The sequence below is a fragment of the Athene noctua genome, chromosome 3, assembly GCF_965140245.1.
Source record: "Athene noctua chromosome 3, bAthNoc1.hap1.1, whole genome shotgun sequence".
NCBI classification, from domain to species: Eukaryota; Metazoa; Chordata; class Aves; order Strigiformes; family Strigidae; genus Athene; species Athene noctua.
The window spans coordinates 49,909,924-49,928,206 of record NC_134039.1 but is presented as its reverse complement, the minus strand read 5'-3'; the positions used below and the strand labels follow the sequence as shown (position 1 = coordinate 49,928,206).

The window sequence follows — 18,283 nt, the reverse complement described above, 5'->3', positions numbered from 1 at the left end:
TCTTTTGCAAAGGCACAAGAAGTTGCTCTTTTGAAATATCTTTAAGAGCTGTGGAGCTAAAAGCAGAGACAGGGAAACCAACCCCATTGTGCCACCGTTTTATGAGGCTGCTCTAGAAAAGCGATCATCATCACCAAGTGCTGATGAGACCACAGCAGGCCACACATAGCAGTATTCGAAAAACTAAAGCAGCATCTTTATTTTATACATAACCGTCAGTATAAAAAGTTTATTATATAAGAGCTGTTTTGTTTACAATATATATTATATTGCTTCAAGCTGATGCAGAAAGGTCATACATTATAGTTCTACTTTGTTTACAATATATTATGTTGGTTAAATGGCAGCACTGCAGTGTATTTTTAATACAAAGCACTTTGCAAAACTGTAAGACAAAAAAATAACACTGAATTGAGTTATTCAGTTTTTAAATTAGACAACATTTATTTATTTTTCTTAGGGAAAAATCTAAACACACAATAGTAAAAATGTAAAATGCACTTTTCTTTTGTCTTAGGCAAATTAAATCTTTAGTCATTGAAATTATCCAGGTTAACATCTACAAGGTTTTCTGCTTGAATATTGTTACTTAATTTTTGGAAAATATTTGCAGCTATATGATCAAAAAAGAAAGTTTAAATGTAACTGTAGTACAAAACATCATCCAAAGCACTGAAAGAAGCAGCCTATATAATCATGCTATGGAATTATTATAAAACTTAAAAGGAATAGTAAATATCAGCTCAGTGGTTTATAATGAAGCTAATAAAATTCCAGCCAGTAATCTTAATTGTAATGAACAGCGTTTTAACATTCAATCCATGAGAGGTTAATGAAGGCTATGAACTTTGTGTAACAGAAACCATTTCAGATGTTGGAGTTCACCAGATATAATTGGATTCGGGTGGAACATGCCTCTCCTCGGCCCTTTTTGGTGAAGGCGTGTGCTGCCTGTGCTTGCTGCCTGCTGGCCTCAGGGCGCTCAGACCGCTGGCTCCGTACCCTGGAAAATTATCCAGTTCAAGAGAAAAGAAACCACAGAAGCAGGCTCACGATCCACAGCTAATATTTCAAGTGGAAACAGCTTTCCCCATTTGAACAAAGGATTTTGTTATGCTTTATGCAAGTGCGCGCCCCTCTCTGTGCCCCCCAGGATGGACGAGGTGCTGCCAGACAGATGCTCTTGCCTTACCAGGGAGCCCAGGGGACCCTCAGCATGCCCAGGCTATCACTCACCCCTGAGTGCACACGTGCACTGTCCATGTTGGGTGGGTGAGAGACACGCTGATCTCCCAGCCACAGGCTCTAAAGAGGAGCCTAAGCACCCCCCCGGGGAGAATCTGTGCCAGCTACCCAAGCTTGGCTTTGGTTTATGGCTGAATTCAAAGAGAAAGAACAGCAGCAACAATGAACACCTGGGGGGAAAAAAAAAAGCAGTCTGAAACAGGCTTAGCAGAGCTGCTTTGTTGTAGAAAATGAAAACAAACAACAAAAATGGAATTCAAAGTATTACGTTTTAATTGCTTACCCATCTCATTACTTAAATCTCATGGAAATGACTTTGAAAAACTGAGTCCTCCATTCAGTTTTGTTAACCACTTCTTTTTAAGAAAACAGCTTTACCAAAGAGCCATTCATTTGAGGGAGTATGAAGCAAGTCTCTCAAATTAAATCTCCTCTCAAGATCTGATGTTTGGTTTTAGTTGAAAAGAGTGAAATGAAGTGCATGCACTCACATGTGCAATTTAAGCCCTACATAGGCACTTATAAAGCGGGTGAATTTTACCCAAATGGCTATTCTTAGTTTCTTTGCTGAATACAAAGAGAGCTTTGCAGTCCTAAACACAGCAGGACTCTACCCAAACTCCAAGTGATGAAGACTGGAAAACCCTGGAGCTGACAATAACATGTGACTCATAACAAGGCAGTTATGAGTTTTGGGTTTGTTGTACCGGTAATTACTTCTTTGGGGATGGTCACCCATAGTACATACTTCTTTTCACTTGCTGAGTTCTTTATAAGAAGTCTATGACAGGAAGAAGAAGTTTATATTGATCTTATGAATTGAAGTTCATATTGGTTCATTTCCATATACCTTTTTTCTAACCATAGCTTATATTAATGGTATTTCTCCTTCAGAGAATAGCATGAGTACTTAAATACATGTCCACTACCTAACAGCAGAAAAGTGAACTCCCCAAACCTCATTTTCACAGGATAATCCATTTTAGTTAGACAATACTTATTTTTTAATGAAATGACTATATTTATTCTAATACATTTTAATGTGATACAAATTACAGGCATCAGCAGCATTTAATAGAAATGAACATTCAGTTGATGCTGCAATGTAAGGTTCACATTTGTTATGGCTAACTGGTGGGTTTTATAGATGCAAAATTTTTCAACTTTTTTATTATTGATGCTTGAAACACTAAATGTGAATCGTTAGCTAACAGTGATAAACATCAATACCTTATGGGAGGATGTACCGAATGTCTCTTGAAGATCTGCTGTTACAGCACTGTTGCACATGAAATACAAAATTAAACCTGAAGTTCCTACTGGATATATCCAATTGTATTTCAAATAATTTTATAGGGCTATTTTAAAGCCAGTGAAATGATCAGTTGCTTCAATAGGTGTCAGATGGACCATTAAGCACAACAGAAATTAATTCTGACGACTTTAACTTCGCTTTGGGACAATATATTTTGTAGTCTGTGGAGCGTGGGTGGGAAGAGGAGGAGAAAACTCTGAGGTCAGTAAGCATAGATCTTGCATAACTCTTCAAGTTTTCCCCAAAGTTTCTAGGGGACATTTCATTTTTTCTAAGTTTTCATCAGCTTTAAAGTATGACAGAGTTTTATTTCTAAAAATGCCTACCCAACATTTTAAAGCTAGCTGACATTACTGACGAGTACTGAAGGACTTTAGATCCCTTTCATACTATGGGTGGAAGACAAGTATGATCATCTAGAAATCCAGTTGATATCAGTCTTTGGAATTTCTAATATAAGGGTGATCTTGGTAAAACACTTTCAAACGATTCCAAGGGGTTTTTTAAGTAGTAAAAACGATGAACTACTGAAAATCTTTGTTTTATTGTTTGGATTACAGATTAGAAGAAATGGGGTGCAGTATTATTAATGATGTGGAAAGGCTCTTGACACGGTCATTTCTGTATAGCATCGGATGTGTAAGGTGTGTAAGACCCCTGATATGAACTCTCAGGGTTTGTTTCTCACTTACTTTTATTGCAGTGTCTCCCATGCCAGCCTTCTTTACACTGGCATTTGTTGGGCTCAGCACAGGTCCCGTATGGGCCGCAGCCGGGTTCGCAGACAGCTGTAAGAAAGTGAGCGCATACTCCTGACCTCCTGACATTTCATCCAGGGGCACAGTTGCACATTTGCTTTCTCTGGTGTTCCTCATGTTGGGTTGGTCCTGGCATGGGCTGGGGCTCTCACAGTAAATCTGTGCCTTTGCACTGAGCACGTGCAGAGCCCCAGAAGAGTTAATCCCCCCTTCACCTGCAAGGTCAGGCTCAGTCTCAGGCAGAGAGAAGCAGATCGAACAGCAGAGCTGTGTCCACCAGAACCAGCCGGAGGAGGATAGCCCCAGCATCCCTCTCACAAAGTGCTCCCACTGGATTTTAATGGGGCAATGTATTGACATTTTATTAAGCATTTCTGTTACTGAGATGGCACATTGCTGTTTTATAGAAACTCAGAGTACAGGAGAGACTGTGGGGAGGCTTTTGTAAAAAAACAGTTCTGGTTTCATAATTCCCTTAAGTCTGGTGTATGCTGCATGTCCAGAAAGTAAATTCACCTGAAATACTTTGACAACAAAAGATTAGTGTTAATAGTATATAAAAAGATACTGTACAACCAGCTTGATGTTCCTACAAGGACTGATGGAGTAGCTCTAGTACTTACGTTTTGAACACAGGTCTCCCTGGTAGCCTTTGGAGCACTTGCATTTATTCTTACCAGTACATTTGCCTCCATTTCGACAGAGCTGATGGCATTTACCTAGAAATCGAAAACATGAAAACAATGGTCTGAGTCCCTGTACCTACTGCAGAGAGGTGTCTGAGAAGCCGGCCCTGTACCTGAAAAACTCATTGGATGCTGGTGTAAGGGTGTGCACCACAGATCCATCAGGAAGACTCTGCTGTAATTCTGTGCTTCCAATTTATATGCATTCTTCTGCTTTGAAAATATGACAATAATTTGTCACAGCCAAAGCCCATGTGTCCATGCTGCTTTTGCCCGAATTTGTGCCACTCAGACTCCGGAGTCCCCTGTGCGACCAGTCAGTATTGCCTCCGGCTCTCCTCACTCCTCGTGGGGGGAGGCAGCACTGTCCAGACATTGCATTTGCAAAGAGGGGGATTCATACCCAGGGGACACAAGCAAAATGTGATGGTGTCTGAGAGAGATTTTAAGCTACAGAATGCTCAGCAACTGACAAGTATGGCTGTTCCTTGCAGACAATAAATAGATTGGCTCTGCCTGTCAACTTGCAACAAGAGACTGTGGAGCACCACAGTGCTGTGGATGGTGCAATGAGGGCTATTCCACACCACAGCTCAGAAACTAAAGACGCATTAAAAAAGCATGCCCTTTGTTCCTATTTTCAAAGAACAGAGCATCTTTGGTAACAGTAATTAGAACTGGCAGACATTTTTCAAGGCTTTTGGTCTGGAAATCACTTTGCCAAGGAAGAGGCTGTGTCTGACAGCACTGTTGTAGGAAGGTATGTTTGGCCCTGACTCGCCTGGGATGGAGGAGGTCCACATTGATGGAGGACATCCCCATTCAAGTTCCTGCTGGGCCTGTCTCACACCAAGGGCCTTCCTCAAACTTCGTGGCAAGTGTCCCATCACCAGACTGTCAAACACTTGTTAGAATTTGTATGCATTATTGAACTAATTAAAGCACGGCACCCATGAGCCAGGTCACCCTCAGGCCGAGGGACGCTCACTGCCACATCCCTGGGCACTACTGGGCCACCAGAAACTACACCCTCTGTCCCTCACCCCCTCAGTGGCCATATGTACCAGTGCAGATTTTCTCACTGTTGTCCAAAACATTTTTCCATCTTTTTTAATCCCGCAACATTTTCTAGATTCTTCAGAAAAGAGGAAAAGAAAGCCCTTCCTAGATTTAGCACTAATATTTACCAGAATCCGTGAGCAAACAAAAACTGGAACCTGGGGCAGCAAACTGCTACCTTGCCTTTCCGTTTTGTTAAAAAGGATGTTAATTGAGACCTGCATATGATAATTTAAGCATCAACATTGGCTTGCTCTGCTGAAAACCTCAGTAAATGCGCTCATCTCATGATCACAGACTGCCCCCTTGGGAGCTCAATACCCCAGACAGTGCCTGATCAGTTCTCAAGCTCGGCAGGCTTCTGTGATGCATGTGTGTATCAACATAAAAGAAACAACTGTTCCTAATGTGCATAATTATTTTAATAGTCCTGAAACAAGCTTCATAACAAGCTGACAGAACAAACCATGCTAAGGAGAGTTTCTGCAAAAGCACAATTTCCCCATGGGAGCCTCTGGAGAGGGAACCTTCAGGTATTCTAATTTGCAAGCATTTGGATCCCAAGTAATTAATGACCAAAAGGAGCAATGTTAAAGAAATCCATGAATTCTCCTAGTTCTTGAAGTAAATCTAGAGAATATGGGTCAAGGGATGTGATACCAACTTCCACAGAGCTGCATTTGGCTTAGCAGAGCTCAATTAACTTTGTACTATTTTCACAGAATGAAGGAAAGAGTAATTACTCTCTCTGTTATTGACTGAGAAATGGAAAAAGCAACAAAACAGTTGGTGACAAATGGGGGAGGAATCCAAAACAAAACAAAACTCTCTGGACTCAGACTGAAACACTAATTAGAGACAATGCATAACTATAGCTAGGAAAAAATCTGGAAGACTGTGAATGCTTGTTAGTATCGTAGACTGGGTCCAGTACATTTCCCAGGAGTCTCACAGAATGATTCAGCTATTAGACAAGCACTCAAAATCTTCAAACAATCTTTAAAAAAAAAAACCTAACAACTTTGCCGTTTTCAGAATATGGCTTTCTGCCTGTTGAAAGTTTCCCCCTTGTTATTTCAAGACCCCCATGACTGAATGTAGCTGGCCCTGGATCTAAGAAAAGAGACTGAGTTGCATTTTTCCTCTGTAGGCTGTTTCTAAGCCTCATCTAGCATTTCTTGCAGCCTTCCGCTGTTGTGCTGGCACTGGTGCTGTGCCCAGGGGTGGTAGCAGCGATCAATCACAGTCTGACAACTGCTGTGCCAGCTTTACAAAAGCCAAGGCAAGCACATAGCTTTCCTTGCTCTCCTCAACATGATCTCAGTTTAGCTCCTAGCATATTGTGATTCTGAAATTTTTTTTCTTTTTTTTTGTACAGGAACTATTTTACTGCCTGTATTTAGTTAATTTAATTTAAGTTGCACAGGTAAGCCTTTGCAAGAAACCAGTCAGTTGCACCTATCCCAAGCAGCAGTAGACAACAATGAGCTTGAGCCCCTCAGACAGATCAATTAAATGGATTACCCTTAATTAGATATGCTGTAGTATCAGTTCTAACAATACTCTCAAAAAACACTACTGACATAAAATACACGCTTCTCAAACTTCAAACCAAAACTCATTGATCATCTGAAAAGTGTCAACAAAGTTGACTTCTTGGGGACTGAAGAAAGAAATGGGGTTCTGTCAGTGTCAAATTTGAACTGGATGTAAGCAAAGGTAAATTCAGTGGAAACTCACACTGTTGTTCTTGCTGACATCTGATCTGAATTTATATCAAAGGGTAATTTTCATTAATTCAACAATAATAAAGCTTTGCTGCTTCAATTTGGCTCAAGTTTTGATGAGGTAAAAGGAGTTGCACAATGACTTGTAACATGCAGACACATGGTGAAACATTTACATACATCTACTGTTTATCTACACATAAATACTGAGCAAAACATAGGTCTTAAAGTATCCGCGTTCTTTCTTTGCACAGTAATTCATTTATTGTCCTGTATGGGCTGACAGCACGTTAGTTTATTTCCATGTGTTTCTAAAATATTGAATGATACAAATTTCCTAACTGTGAGAAGAGTCTGTCTCTACTGATGTATATTAAGAAATCATCTCTTACATATCCCAGGACAAATACTACTCTCTGTGCACCTGTGAAGGTGCTGGGGAACATCACCGGGATTATTTACAACAGGGGAAGCTCCTCGCACAGTGTCTTGTTAGAAGCTTTAAGCCCAGAAAGAACAACCTGGACGTACGTTCTCAGCACCAAAATGTTCATACTCTATTCAAGTGTGGGGAACTATAGGCTTAATCCAATTTAACAGAGCTGTGAGAAAACCCTTCTTTTAGTGAGATCAAATACTTGACAGCTGACCTCCCAGGTCTGTTTCAACCTAGCCATATCTCCACCCCCAGCTTTACACAGCACACTTAGATCAACCATGAGCTAAAATATTTTGAACTGCTTTGATGATAAACTTCTGAAAATAGCAAGTCTTTTGATGTTTGTGACACAGATTTTCAAGTTTCCATGTGAATGCAACTTACTATGTTACATGAAAGCTCTCAGGTCTTACAGTTCAGTCCTCCCTTTGCCCCAAACCCTATTCCCAACTTATAGCAGCCCTTTCAGAGGTGCAAGCTCAAACTTAATCTGCTGTGCCCAAGTACAAATTGCCATAACATTTGAAAACAGCTGCTTCACACAGGCTTGGCATAGCAGCACATCTCTCTGCCACAGAGGACTGCTTTCATACTTATGGTTTGAGGGTTGTTACCAAGCTCAATTAGTAGTAAAACCAAACCAAGGTAGGGAGTGAGAGAGTCTCGCAAGGAGTCAAACTAACAGTAAGAAACTCATTTGGAGGCATGTGGCATCTGACTCTGTGAGGGCCCCAACCTGCTGTGTGAGACCCTCACTGTGAGCCTGGCAGAGGCAGGTTTCACGTCATGATTCAGACACTGACACTAGAAGAAGTTGACGTAAGTGAAAGCAAGCACATGAAGATGCTACTCACTAATTTCACATTGGTCTCCTTCATAGCCCGAAGGACAAATGCATTTTCCCAGATAGAAACACGTTCCTCCATTGTAACAGGTTGTTGTGCAGTTTGCTGAAACAAATAAACCAGGAATGAACTAAGACACTCACATGAACTCAGTCTGACTTGACCATAATGTTTTCTGCTGCTCATTATAAATAAACATTGAGTAGGTTTAAAAAAGTTGCATTAACATCTATTCATCTGGTTTACAAAGGAAGACTGAAATGCTTTTTTTCCTACGTAACGCTTTACATGGGTGCACACACACACACAAATCAATATAAAGACGAGTGAACAATACAGCAGTGAGATCCCCAAGGACAGATAGTGTTAAATCTTTATCAATCCTCACATGTAAAGCTCATTGAAGGATCAAGTCACTATTGCTACTGAAACTGACAGTGTCTGATAAAAGGAGCACAACCTAGGACTGGAAGTTACCTCTACAAGAGGATATTTCACTACAGTTCTTAATTACTCCTTGACTAGAAAAAGATGTTTATAAGTTTTTGCCGTGTAGTGACACAGATGCAAATGATGTGTCTCTCGCCTGTCAACTTACTTACATTGTGTTAGATGTGACTTCGCCAAACAGCTGGGATTCACATTAATCCTTTAAGACACTGGGAACATTTCTTTACGGTGTGTTTTTGAAACATTTTTTAAATGCAGTAAAAGTCTCATCGAGGACTAGATACAAGTCAGAAGGACACTGACAACAGCAGTTTGTGCAAACATACCTAAGGGCCTAGGATGGTTCCCATTATTTTGCTGGAAAGTCTGCTAGGAACTCTTGCATTTAGTCTTTACTTCATATAGTTCTCTACAATTAATGAAACATGATGATTTGTAATCTGTTCTGCCATGAGCAGGTCAATTATATTTCTGCAGAAAACTAATTTTTTTTTTCTACATGGTAGTTTGGACTGTTCCAAATTACTGTTCTGAACAACTGATTGTTCCTTTTTATCCTTCCTGAGCCACAAAGCATCAACAAAAAATGAATAGCCTGCTTATTTTTTTCATGTGTCCAGAAGCAGCAAATTAATGTACTAAATAATTAGTAAAACTAATTTTACTCCAGGGAACTAGAATTCAAATAGAGGTAATTTTTTTTCCTAGGCCAGAAATACAAGTGAATTTTGTTGGGAGGTCCCACAGCTTTCAGTGGATCAACTAAAGCAATTATCTAAATTACTCTTCACAGAGCTGGCATATACAGATGTTTGCACACCCAGTTCAGAAAGCCCTGAAAATCCCTACATTCTTCCAGCAGCTTCCAGGTTGTGCTAGAGCATCTATCTGAAGTATTTGAAGTTTTAAAATTTATTTACTTCATCACTTGCTTGACTTTCCAAAATCCACTCCTAGAGGGAAACTAACACGGGTGAATAAAGAGAGGCTGCTGGATATGGAGTCTGGGGGGTTTTAGCTGGCAGTTACCTTTGTCACAGTTGATGCCATAGAACCCTGGGGGGCAGATGCAGAGGCCTGGTGTAATGCAGAGCCCACCATTCATGCAGCGAGGAACACACAGGGCTGAGGAGCAGGAAGAACCAAAAAAAGCATCACTGGTGTGATAGCAACTGACTATTTAAATACACCCATTGACTCCTTAAGTTACTTTTCCTGATACTGAAGGTAGTAAGTCACCTTTGCAAAGCATCTTTGTTAGTCAATTAAATCAATTACATCTCTGGTTTGTATCAGGCAATTTGTATATGGTGTGACTAAAAAAGTGAAGGCTAAATTAAGTTCAAGTCTGGTTTCATATCTAAGCAGAAATTGCCTCTTGCACAGTTTAATTTCAAACAGGGGAGAGCAAATTGCCCACCTACCCCCACTGGACATTTGAAGCCCCCCCTGACCATTCTTCTCTGTATCTGGACTCTGGTGCTGCAGCTGGTGCCTCAGCTCTGCAGACAGGACTGTCTCTTTAGGGGCTGCACTCAGAGGTGTAAGTAATTCAGTGGGGTTCCCAGGCAGGCTTTACAATGAACCCTCCCTTCTCCCTCTGCATACCTGATCCTAAGCACAGCTACCTAATTTAGGCTAGGGAAGCCTGCCGCATGGCCTGGTTTGGTGGCCAAACTGTCCTACATGCTGCTCCCTGTGAACCTTCTCCAGTGTCCCTGTGCTCTCCCAAGACTTCTCTTCAGTTGTGGCCACCACATAAGGCTCTTCCAGGAAGTCATATCGGGGGCAATGCTTCATTTTGTGGTTGCCCACAATTAGTACATGCAGAGAGGTTGGGTCCAAACTAGTGAGTTAAACAGCACCCAGGCATGGGACCAAGTGGGGGCACAGGATCATCCATCTTGTGAAATTGTTGGTGCCATTCCTGGCACAGCTTTGGCCCCAGATGACCAGGCATGGCCCTGGGGAGAGCAGCAGCCATGGGCTCCTCCCAGCAAGCAGTTTGGAGGGTTTTCTTTTGGAGGGTAAGAGAGTTTATTAAACACACAAATGAAAGCTGTGCCATGCCAGCTGGCCTCCAGGCCAGAAAACAATCCCTGACCCTTCATAGTTAATATTTTGGATGTAGCCACAGTGTCTGAGACTAAAGGATGGCACTGGAATAGGATGCCCATGGGGATGGTTTGCTCCATCTCAAGTCACCCCAGGGAGGTTCTGCCACTGGGGGAGGAGGAAGGAAGAGACAGGAAAAAGAGATGGTTTCCTCAACAAGTCACACCACTTTCCTGGTCCTTCACTCCTGGAAATGTTGTTTGGGACTGTTAGTCACTAATGGAAGGGAAAAGGAGACTCTTTAATCCTCATATCTTTGTTGTCAGCCTGTCTCCAAATTAGATCTTATCTCCAAATAAACAAACACAGAACAACTAAAGTCTGTGCTTTGTTTCCCAGCTAGTCCTCATTAGCAGAAGAATTTTATTTAATCTTTTTGCCAAATGGATTCCCTGTGATTAAGGATCACTTAACTATTGTATCAGTTTTTGTTAAAAGCAATCTCTTAGAGAGAAAACATTTTTCTTTTAAGCAATTAATGTTTCCATTAGCCCATGGATGATAATAGTAATTCTCTTACATGTGTGAACTTAAGATACACGAAATCTTCAGAATACAACATTATTATTTTTAGGAGAGGCTACAGTGCAATAGCTACAGTTTTGCTGAGATCATGGTAAACAAGACAGTCGAGAAGATTTTTTTTAAATTACCTTTCTCACAGTGAGGCCCGTAAAATCCATCTGGACATTCACAGACATGTCTTTCGTTGCAAAACCCTCCATTTCTGCATCCTCCTGGACACTCCGCTTCATAAAATATAATGGCAGTCTTAATTTAATATTATATACTACAGCTGTAAGCCAGCTCTCAGTAAGATCAATATATTCCTTTGATACAAGAGTAAAAATATTTGCTGACAGACAGGCAAATGCTGACAGAAATGGAAGTTGAGCTAAGACCTCCTCAAAGAGAAATTAATTTCTTCTGTGTTAGAGGTTTCATCATGTGTTTAGACAAATGCGCAATGTGCTTGTTGACAGACTGTGCATTTCCACTGCTCTGCTGTTCTGTAGGTGCATGAGCAATGTGGATGCTCTGCTCAATCCAGCACTTTTTCCTGTGTGTGGAAATGAGCAGACAGCTCAGTGCAGGACTTGCATTGCTCATTAGACCTGCCCTCATTTTACAGGACCAGTTTCAATTTCTGCAGCCTTAAGTAGACTGCACTGCAACTTACACTGCATTAATTACTACAACTGTAACAACTGAGGTGACAAAGTGATGAAATTTGTATTCAAATGAAAGAGTCAGCTTCAAGGCTAAATGAAAGAAGGCCAGAAAGGAAGATGAAAGCATTCCTGCACAATGGTCCTATATCATCATCCAACTCTTATTTCATATCTCAGCTATTGATCAAACACTGGTAAGAGCATTTGGCAACACTGGCTGGATTATACAAGGATGAGAAATACCTCTGGGTACCACCACCATCCTCAAACCACCAGAATCCATTGAACAAAAGGCAAACTAAATTGAACCCTATGGAACACCATGAAAACATGACTGCTGGGTAGAAAAACAACTACTCAAAAATACCTTCCCAGATCTCTCACAGAGAAGGCAGCAGGCAGGAGAGGCTGCCTACTTCCATTAGAAAACTTAACAACACTAGTGATCAGTGGTACCTGGGTAAACCACAGGGCAGCTTTAGTAGAGAAGTCATGACCTTCTTATCTTGATACTATGCCACATGACACTTCGAGTGACAAGGTTCAAAAACTCCAAGGTAGACTGGCATGTCTCAACCCAAACTTGAAGGTCATCTATTAGACAGCAATTTGCTCTAATGTTGGCATCACATCTTCTTTCTGTTCCTTTAGTGTAACAGTGCTGTAAACATCTGTGACACCTGTCAACAAGCACCCTTACCTCTCTTTTCCATTGCCTCATCAGGAAGTGCTGGCACCTACCATCCCTAGGTTGTAAAGATGTACCATCGATTCACAATGACTCCCAACTAAATAATACCTGAGTTCAAACTGAAGCAGCTATGGCCTTTAAGGTGCACTTGTTTAAAGAAGCAAGGAGTAGCAGGATTTCTATAAATTCAGGAGGGGCAGGTTGCCGGGGACATTTTTGCAGCCTACAGAGATTCTTTAAACTGTAACTCCTACTAATACAGAGGAAAACATAATCCTGATTATTATCCCTTCTAATATTTGAGTCAGGTGACATATCTGTTATGTAGACTCATACACAAATGAACTTTTGGTTTTGAAAATTTATCTAATAGATTATTAGAGCCACAGGAAACGATGGCTGCTATAACTACGCACACTATTCTGCTGCGCTCATATGATTTTAAAATGCTCTGCTATCCAAGGCCATAGATACATGAAGCAAAAAGTGTTGCTTTAAAAGTAAAGCTGTTGACAGCAGCAGTAATAGTGGTAAAGGCTTTTCCGTCTTATTGTGTTCCAACACCATATTCTAGGACTCTTTCTGGAAATGCTTCTCTCTTTGTACCCAAATGCAGAGCTGCTATTCATTACAGAAAATGCATACATAAATACATACTATGTCAAACAGAAAAATGGGAAAACATAATTTTTTGTGTGGCCACCTCTTACCCAGAACAAATCCTCTCCTCTCCTGCAAAATTGCTCCCTTGTTCCCCTTGCTTTGGCAGGTGCCCTTCTGCATGGCCAAGAATGACTGGAAACAGTGACCAAGGCCCCAGCAGGAGGAATCGGAGCTCCTCACTGTGAAGGACGTCTTTCAGAGTAAGGAAACTCACCCCTGCTCTAACACCAACAGGTAAGGACATTCTCATCCCTCTCAGCATCTGTCCCAAAACACTGCAGTGTCCACCTTACCAGACAGAGGGCAGGAATGGGAGTTATCCCAGTACGTGCTGGGATAGAGCACGTAATCTAAAGTTTGGAAAATCATCCTTGTGTCTCTCAGCTGGCTCTGGAAACAAAGGACCGGGACAACAATCACTCCCAGCTATCCTGAGAAGCCATATGATGTAATACTGTTAAATTGTTAAATATCACATCTCATATCAAAATGGTAACAGCAACAACTAATAGCACAGAAATGATAACTTGGATGAATGCTACTACTAAACTGAGTTTGGAGCCCTTTCTGTTTAAGCCACATTTTCCTACAATACATACCTGTAACTCTGCTGTCCCTATTAGATTAGGGTGATTAGATTAGATTAGTGTTGGGACACTGTTTCCAAAGTTTATTAAGTTCAGTATCTTTGAACTGAACTGAATAACTGAAATAAAAGATAGCAAATGTTTTGTGTTGCGTTTACATAGACATACAACTTCATATATGACATCTGATTGCTTCCATTAAGATACCATTTTCCTTCCTGTTTCTCTGCCCACTTCTCCCCCCTCCTCCACTCTCCCTGGGCTAATTGGCAGCAGCAAGGCTTCAAAGGAGACAAGCAGCTTCGCTACTTAGGTGTAGAGAGGTTTCGAAGAATAAACAGCTCCTGCTCCTGCTGCTCACTCTTCGAGGCCACACTACAGTGAATTAGCTCAGAGAAAAGAGCAGAGAAGAAAGTGTGAGACTGGGAATGAAGATTTAATAGGAGCAGAACAAAAATCTCACTCTTTGTACATCAGCCCTGTCATGGGTTAATCTGACACAATTGCACATGACATTGGATAACTGCCTTATCTTAGATAACTGATTTTTCAATTTCCACAGCCTCAGTTTAAACTGATAATTATAGTTGTTTGTAGTGTACCAAACTAATCCAGAAAGTCTTATTACATAGTGTTTATGGTTCATAGATTGGTTGATTAAATAGGTTCCCTCCTTTCCAAGTAAACACTGTAATAACTTCATGGTGACCTTCTACTTGCACATCCTGTGTGTGTTTACTTGCATTGATGAATGCAAGTATTGAGGACCAGCTTCCACCACCTTACCTGTATCCAAAACCAAGAGGCTGCCATTTGAGCCCCAGAGAAGGTAAAGCCAACTTCTGCAGAAATGTTCTGATTTGGGATTTTTGCATTTGGTTTGGATGTGCAAGTTAAGATTTAAGGAACCGTTGAACTAAGCCACCAAACAATATTAATTGAAGTCAGTGTCCCCACTACAGATCCCAGAAGTTCAGTTCTCTAAATTAGGTGCCTTTTCTGGAAATGTTAGCCTCGACTTGTTTTCACAGGACTAGCTCTCCTCCTCGCACGTCAAATCATTTGCTAACAGGTGCTTTTCATATGATACATTTCTACCAATATCCTTGATGTGATAAGCAGTGAACGGAAGGAGAAATGCCTCCAACCCAGCCTGCTAAGGGAAATGTAGTTGACAGTAAGAAAAGTGTTAGTAAACACATAGTAAATGAACAGTAAAGCCACAGACAGAGCCAGAACAGCCTGGCATTCACCACCACTACTACACATTGTGTGACCACTGTATTTCCATCTTCTCTAACCTTTAGCCTGAATGAGACATAACAAAGTTAGATGCCCTGGTCTAACATTATTCTGGCACGTTCTCTTTAGTGTTACCTTGCTGACAGGTTTTAAAGAAGATGGCATTCTGAGGTGTTTGGAGAATAATGTTGCCTTCTGAATTCATTATAATCACGTTCACTTCAAATGCAGCAACCCCATCTTGTTTTCCAAGGCAAGGAAATCCAACCTGAACAACTGAATGAATAATAATAACAACAATAATATTTATATTTACATGCATATGTATCTATATACATATAAAAGCATACATCGAAATACTAAAAAATCTAGATAATATTTATATTTTAGAGTAATGCTATTGATGAAAACCTGTAACAGAGATACACAGATCACCTTATTCATAGGCAGCTCCAGGACTGGAAGTACAGCAGCACAGGAGATGAGTCTGTGCTCATTTACTGACATAGCCTCAACAGTCTAAACAGTCTACAGCACAGACAGCAATCTTGACACAAACATACTTTTGCTTGCAGATGACGCAATTACTCATGTGGAGGTATCTAAGGATACACCAAAACAAGCTGGAAGACTACATTTAATTTTCTAAGATGAGTTGATCACTTCTGAGTCTAAATTTTGCAGGCTCTCATATGACTTCTGCAAAAACATCTTACACATTTTGGAAAAAAAAGTTACTTTAGATATGTTTTTCTGGTTTGGATATTGCAATTAATACTTAAACAGGATACTGATTTAATCAAAACTTACTCCATAAAGTGCTGGCAAGGTGGGTGCGAATATTTCAAAAGAAGACATAGACTCACCACTCCGACAGAACTTGTTAAGTGTAGTGATATTTGGAGATTGCCTTTCCAGGAAAAGTATTCAAACACTTTGAACTACAAAGAGTTTAAATGCATAATTAAGGCCAGTAAATCTGGAGTATTTTAATGAGGAAGCAAGCCCAATACCTCAAAGCTATGAAATGCTCTGCTGTGATTGTCACAATTAATCTTAAATAATCTTCAGATAAAATTATTTTATCTCTTTTTTTTCTAAATTGGTTTTCCTAGCTGCTTTGTAAATTAGATCCAGCTAATAGAAATTGTTTATTCATTTCTTCTGAAGCTGGCCTGAGATTTCAGAACCAAATATTGAACTAATAGTCCTACATTTGGTTTGCTTTAAATTGCTTATTATGAAAAATTTCGCAAGTCATATTTGGGCCGTTTTTGTTATTTGTTGCCTTGATATAATACAGAATAATTTATAGCTGAAACACCTTCTGCTTCTGGTAAGTCCTAAGAACTAAAAGGTCTGTTCCAGTTTTCATTACAAAGCAATTTCATTGTTGAGGCATTTTTACAACAATCTTTTAAAAGACAGTTACAAAAAGCATGTAACCAATCTGGTAAAAAGGAAACTCTTACAGTGGATTAAATACAGTTTAAATGCAGTGAACTTCTTAAACTGTAGTAACCTTCTCACAGCGCAAGTGCAGGAAATCAGTGCTTGTATTGGGATATGTGTGACCGAGCTGACCAAATTGCAATGGCAAGGAAGACACAGTAGATGTTTAATGATGGCACTATAGTCATATCTAGATTTCACTGAATCACTAGCAAACCCCTGAACTCCCCTGAGATTTGACTGTGGGTTTAAATGCCTAGGGCAAAGACCAGGGATGCATTTCTACAGGCTAAAGTCCCAGGGGACAGGTCAGAAACTCCTTATTCCAGCACTCCGCACCCTGGAAGCAGATGTATTTTTGGAGTTCCCATATGTCCAAACTCCTAGGCACAGAGAAATGTAGTAGAGGACCCTCATGTGCACAGTAAGCACCTGGATCCTGGCTGAGCTCTGTGGTGGTTCAGAGCTAAAATAAAGTCCCTGAACTCTGCATGAATCTCTGCCTTCTTATGCCTGTTTGAATAATGCTAAGCACGTACCAACAGCACTACAGTCAAAACCAAGCACAGAGAAAAAGTCCCTTGCATCCAGAACCATAGCTGTGAGCTCCCATGGGCTACCAAAGCGCTGAGCAGGCCTGTGGCAGGGAAAACCTCAGGTCTGGTCCCTGCTTCCCAAATTCAGGGTGCAGTTTACATTTGTCAATCACTGGCTAAAAACAAGAAGAGGGAACCACAGCTCAAGACTTCTCTCTGCTAGCCATTATCCCATCACCAGGCCACAGAATCGCCTGTCCTGCACATTTATATTTCTGCATCCTCTGGAGCACTTGCACCCAGAGCTGCAGAGCAGATGGTTCTAGCAGGAGTGAGGAAAATTTAACTAATTTCAACAGGTACCTAAAGAAACCTAGTGATTTATATCTAATTTAATTTTAGCTAGTAATTAGAATGCTCTCCTGGGATGTGGAGGATGCAGATTTAATCCTTTTTGTCAGGGACCTCATGCCTTTTCCTTCTGTTCAGGAAACCAAGGTTCCCTAAATTGTCTCCAGTAGAGGCAGGTTGAGAGTAACTCCTGCCTGTCTGCACAGCTCTTCAAGTCTGCAGGCCACTTAGTTAATACGCAAAAGCACCACCAAAAGCCACCTACAGTCTCAGGGGTGGGATTGCTTAAAGGACATCTGAATTACCAATCCCAGTAGCATGTGGGGTCTGGAGAAGAGCAGGAGTCCATGCCCAGCCCTGCAACCCACTGTCCCTCTCTACTAGCATGGCAGAGCGAGCAGAGACGCTGCTGCACCCAGAGAAGGCACTGGTTTCTTCCGCTGAGCCAGAGAGGGTTTCAGCACCTTTGGTTGTTCAACACGTATGTTTTAATGTGTCAACACCAGCAGCCGGCAGGAAGAAGAGGTGTCCTGAGCCTGGCCAGTGGGCTGGGAGGAGCTGCATGAAATGCATGAAGCAGCACTGTGCCAGCATCCCAGGCACATCAGCTTGCACCAGCAGCCCTGGCATGGCACTGCACTGGCTGGCGCACACAGGGACAGGAGGGGCTGGCTCAGGTCGTTTAGGGGGCCAGGTGCTTCTCAGTCACAGGCCACTATATTTCTTATGGGCACAGACCAGTAAGTGGTTTTACTTCCCCGAGTGTGGTGTTCAAGACATTAATCACTGTCGCTACCAACAACACTTGACTTTGTTTTGAACTTGCTGATCTCAGTTTGAACCGTCAGATCTTCATAGGCTTTCCCCTGTGAAATGAGCAGCCAGCTTCTCATTGTACAGGTATCCACACTCCCCTCCAACAAGTTCAGTAGTCTTAGCTCTTTAAGCTT

At 41.2% G+C, this 18,283-nt stretch overlaps 1 protein-coding gene across 1 annotated transcript in view; it reads right to left on the bottom strand.

Annotated features, from left to right (window-relative positions):
• Positions 1-201: 201 nt before the first annotated feature.
• The window catches only part of WIF1 (Wnt inhibitory factor 1), a 47,205-nt gene continuing 29,123 nt past the window's right edge, over positions 202-18,283 (bottom strand). Inside the window, exons 4-10 of the mRNA XM_074901531.1 lie at positions 15,130-15,270; positions 11,293-11,388; positions 9,554-9,649; positions 8,084-8,179; positions 3,942-4,037; positions 3,253-3,348; positions 202-1,003 (exon numbers count right to left, since the gene is read on the bottom strand). Of these exons, the coding sequence (XP_074757632.1) occupies positions 882-1,003; positions 3,253-3,348; positions 3,942-4,037; positions 8,084-8,179; positions 9,554-9,649; positions 11,293-11,388; positions 15,130-15,270 (743 nt within the window). The 3' untranslated portion in view covers positions 202-881. The remainder of the gene's footprint in view (positions 1,004-3,252; positions 3,349-3,941; positions 4,038-8,083; positions 8,180-9,553; positions 9,650-11,292; positions 11,389-15,129; positions 15,271-18,283) is intronic.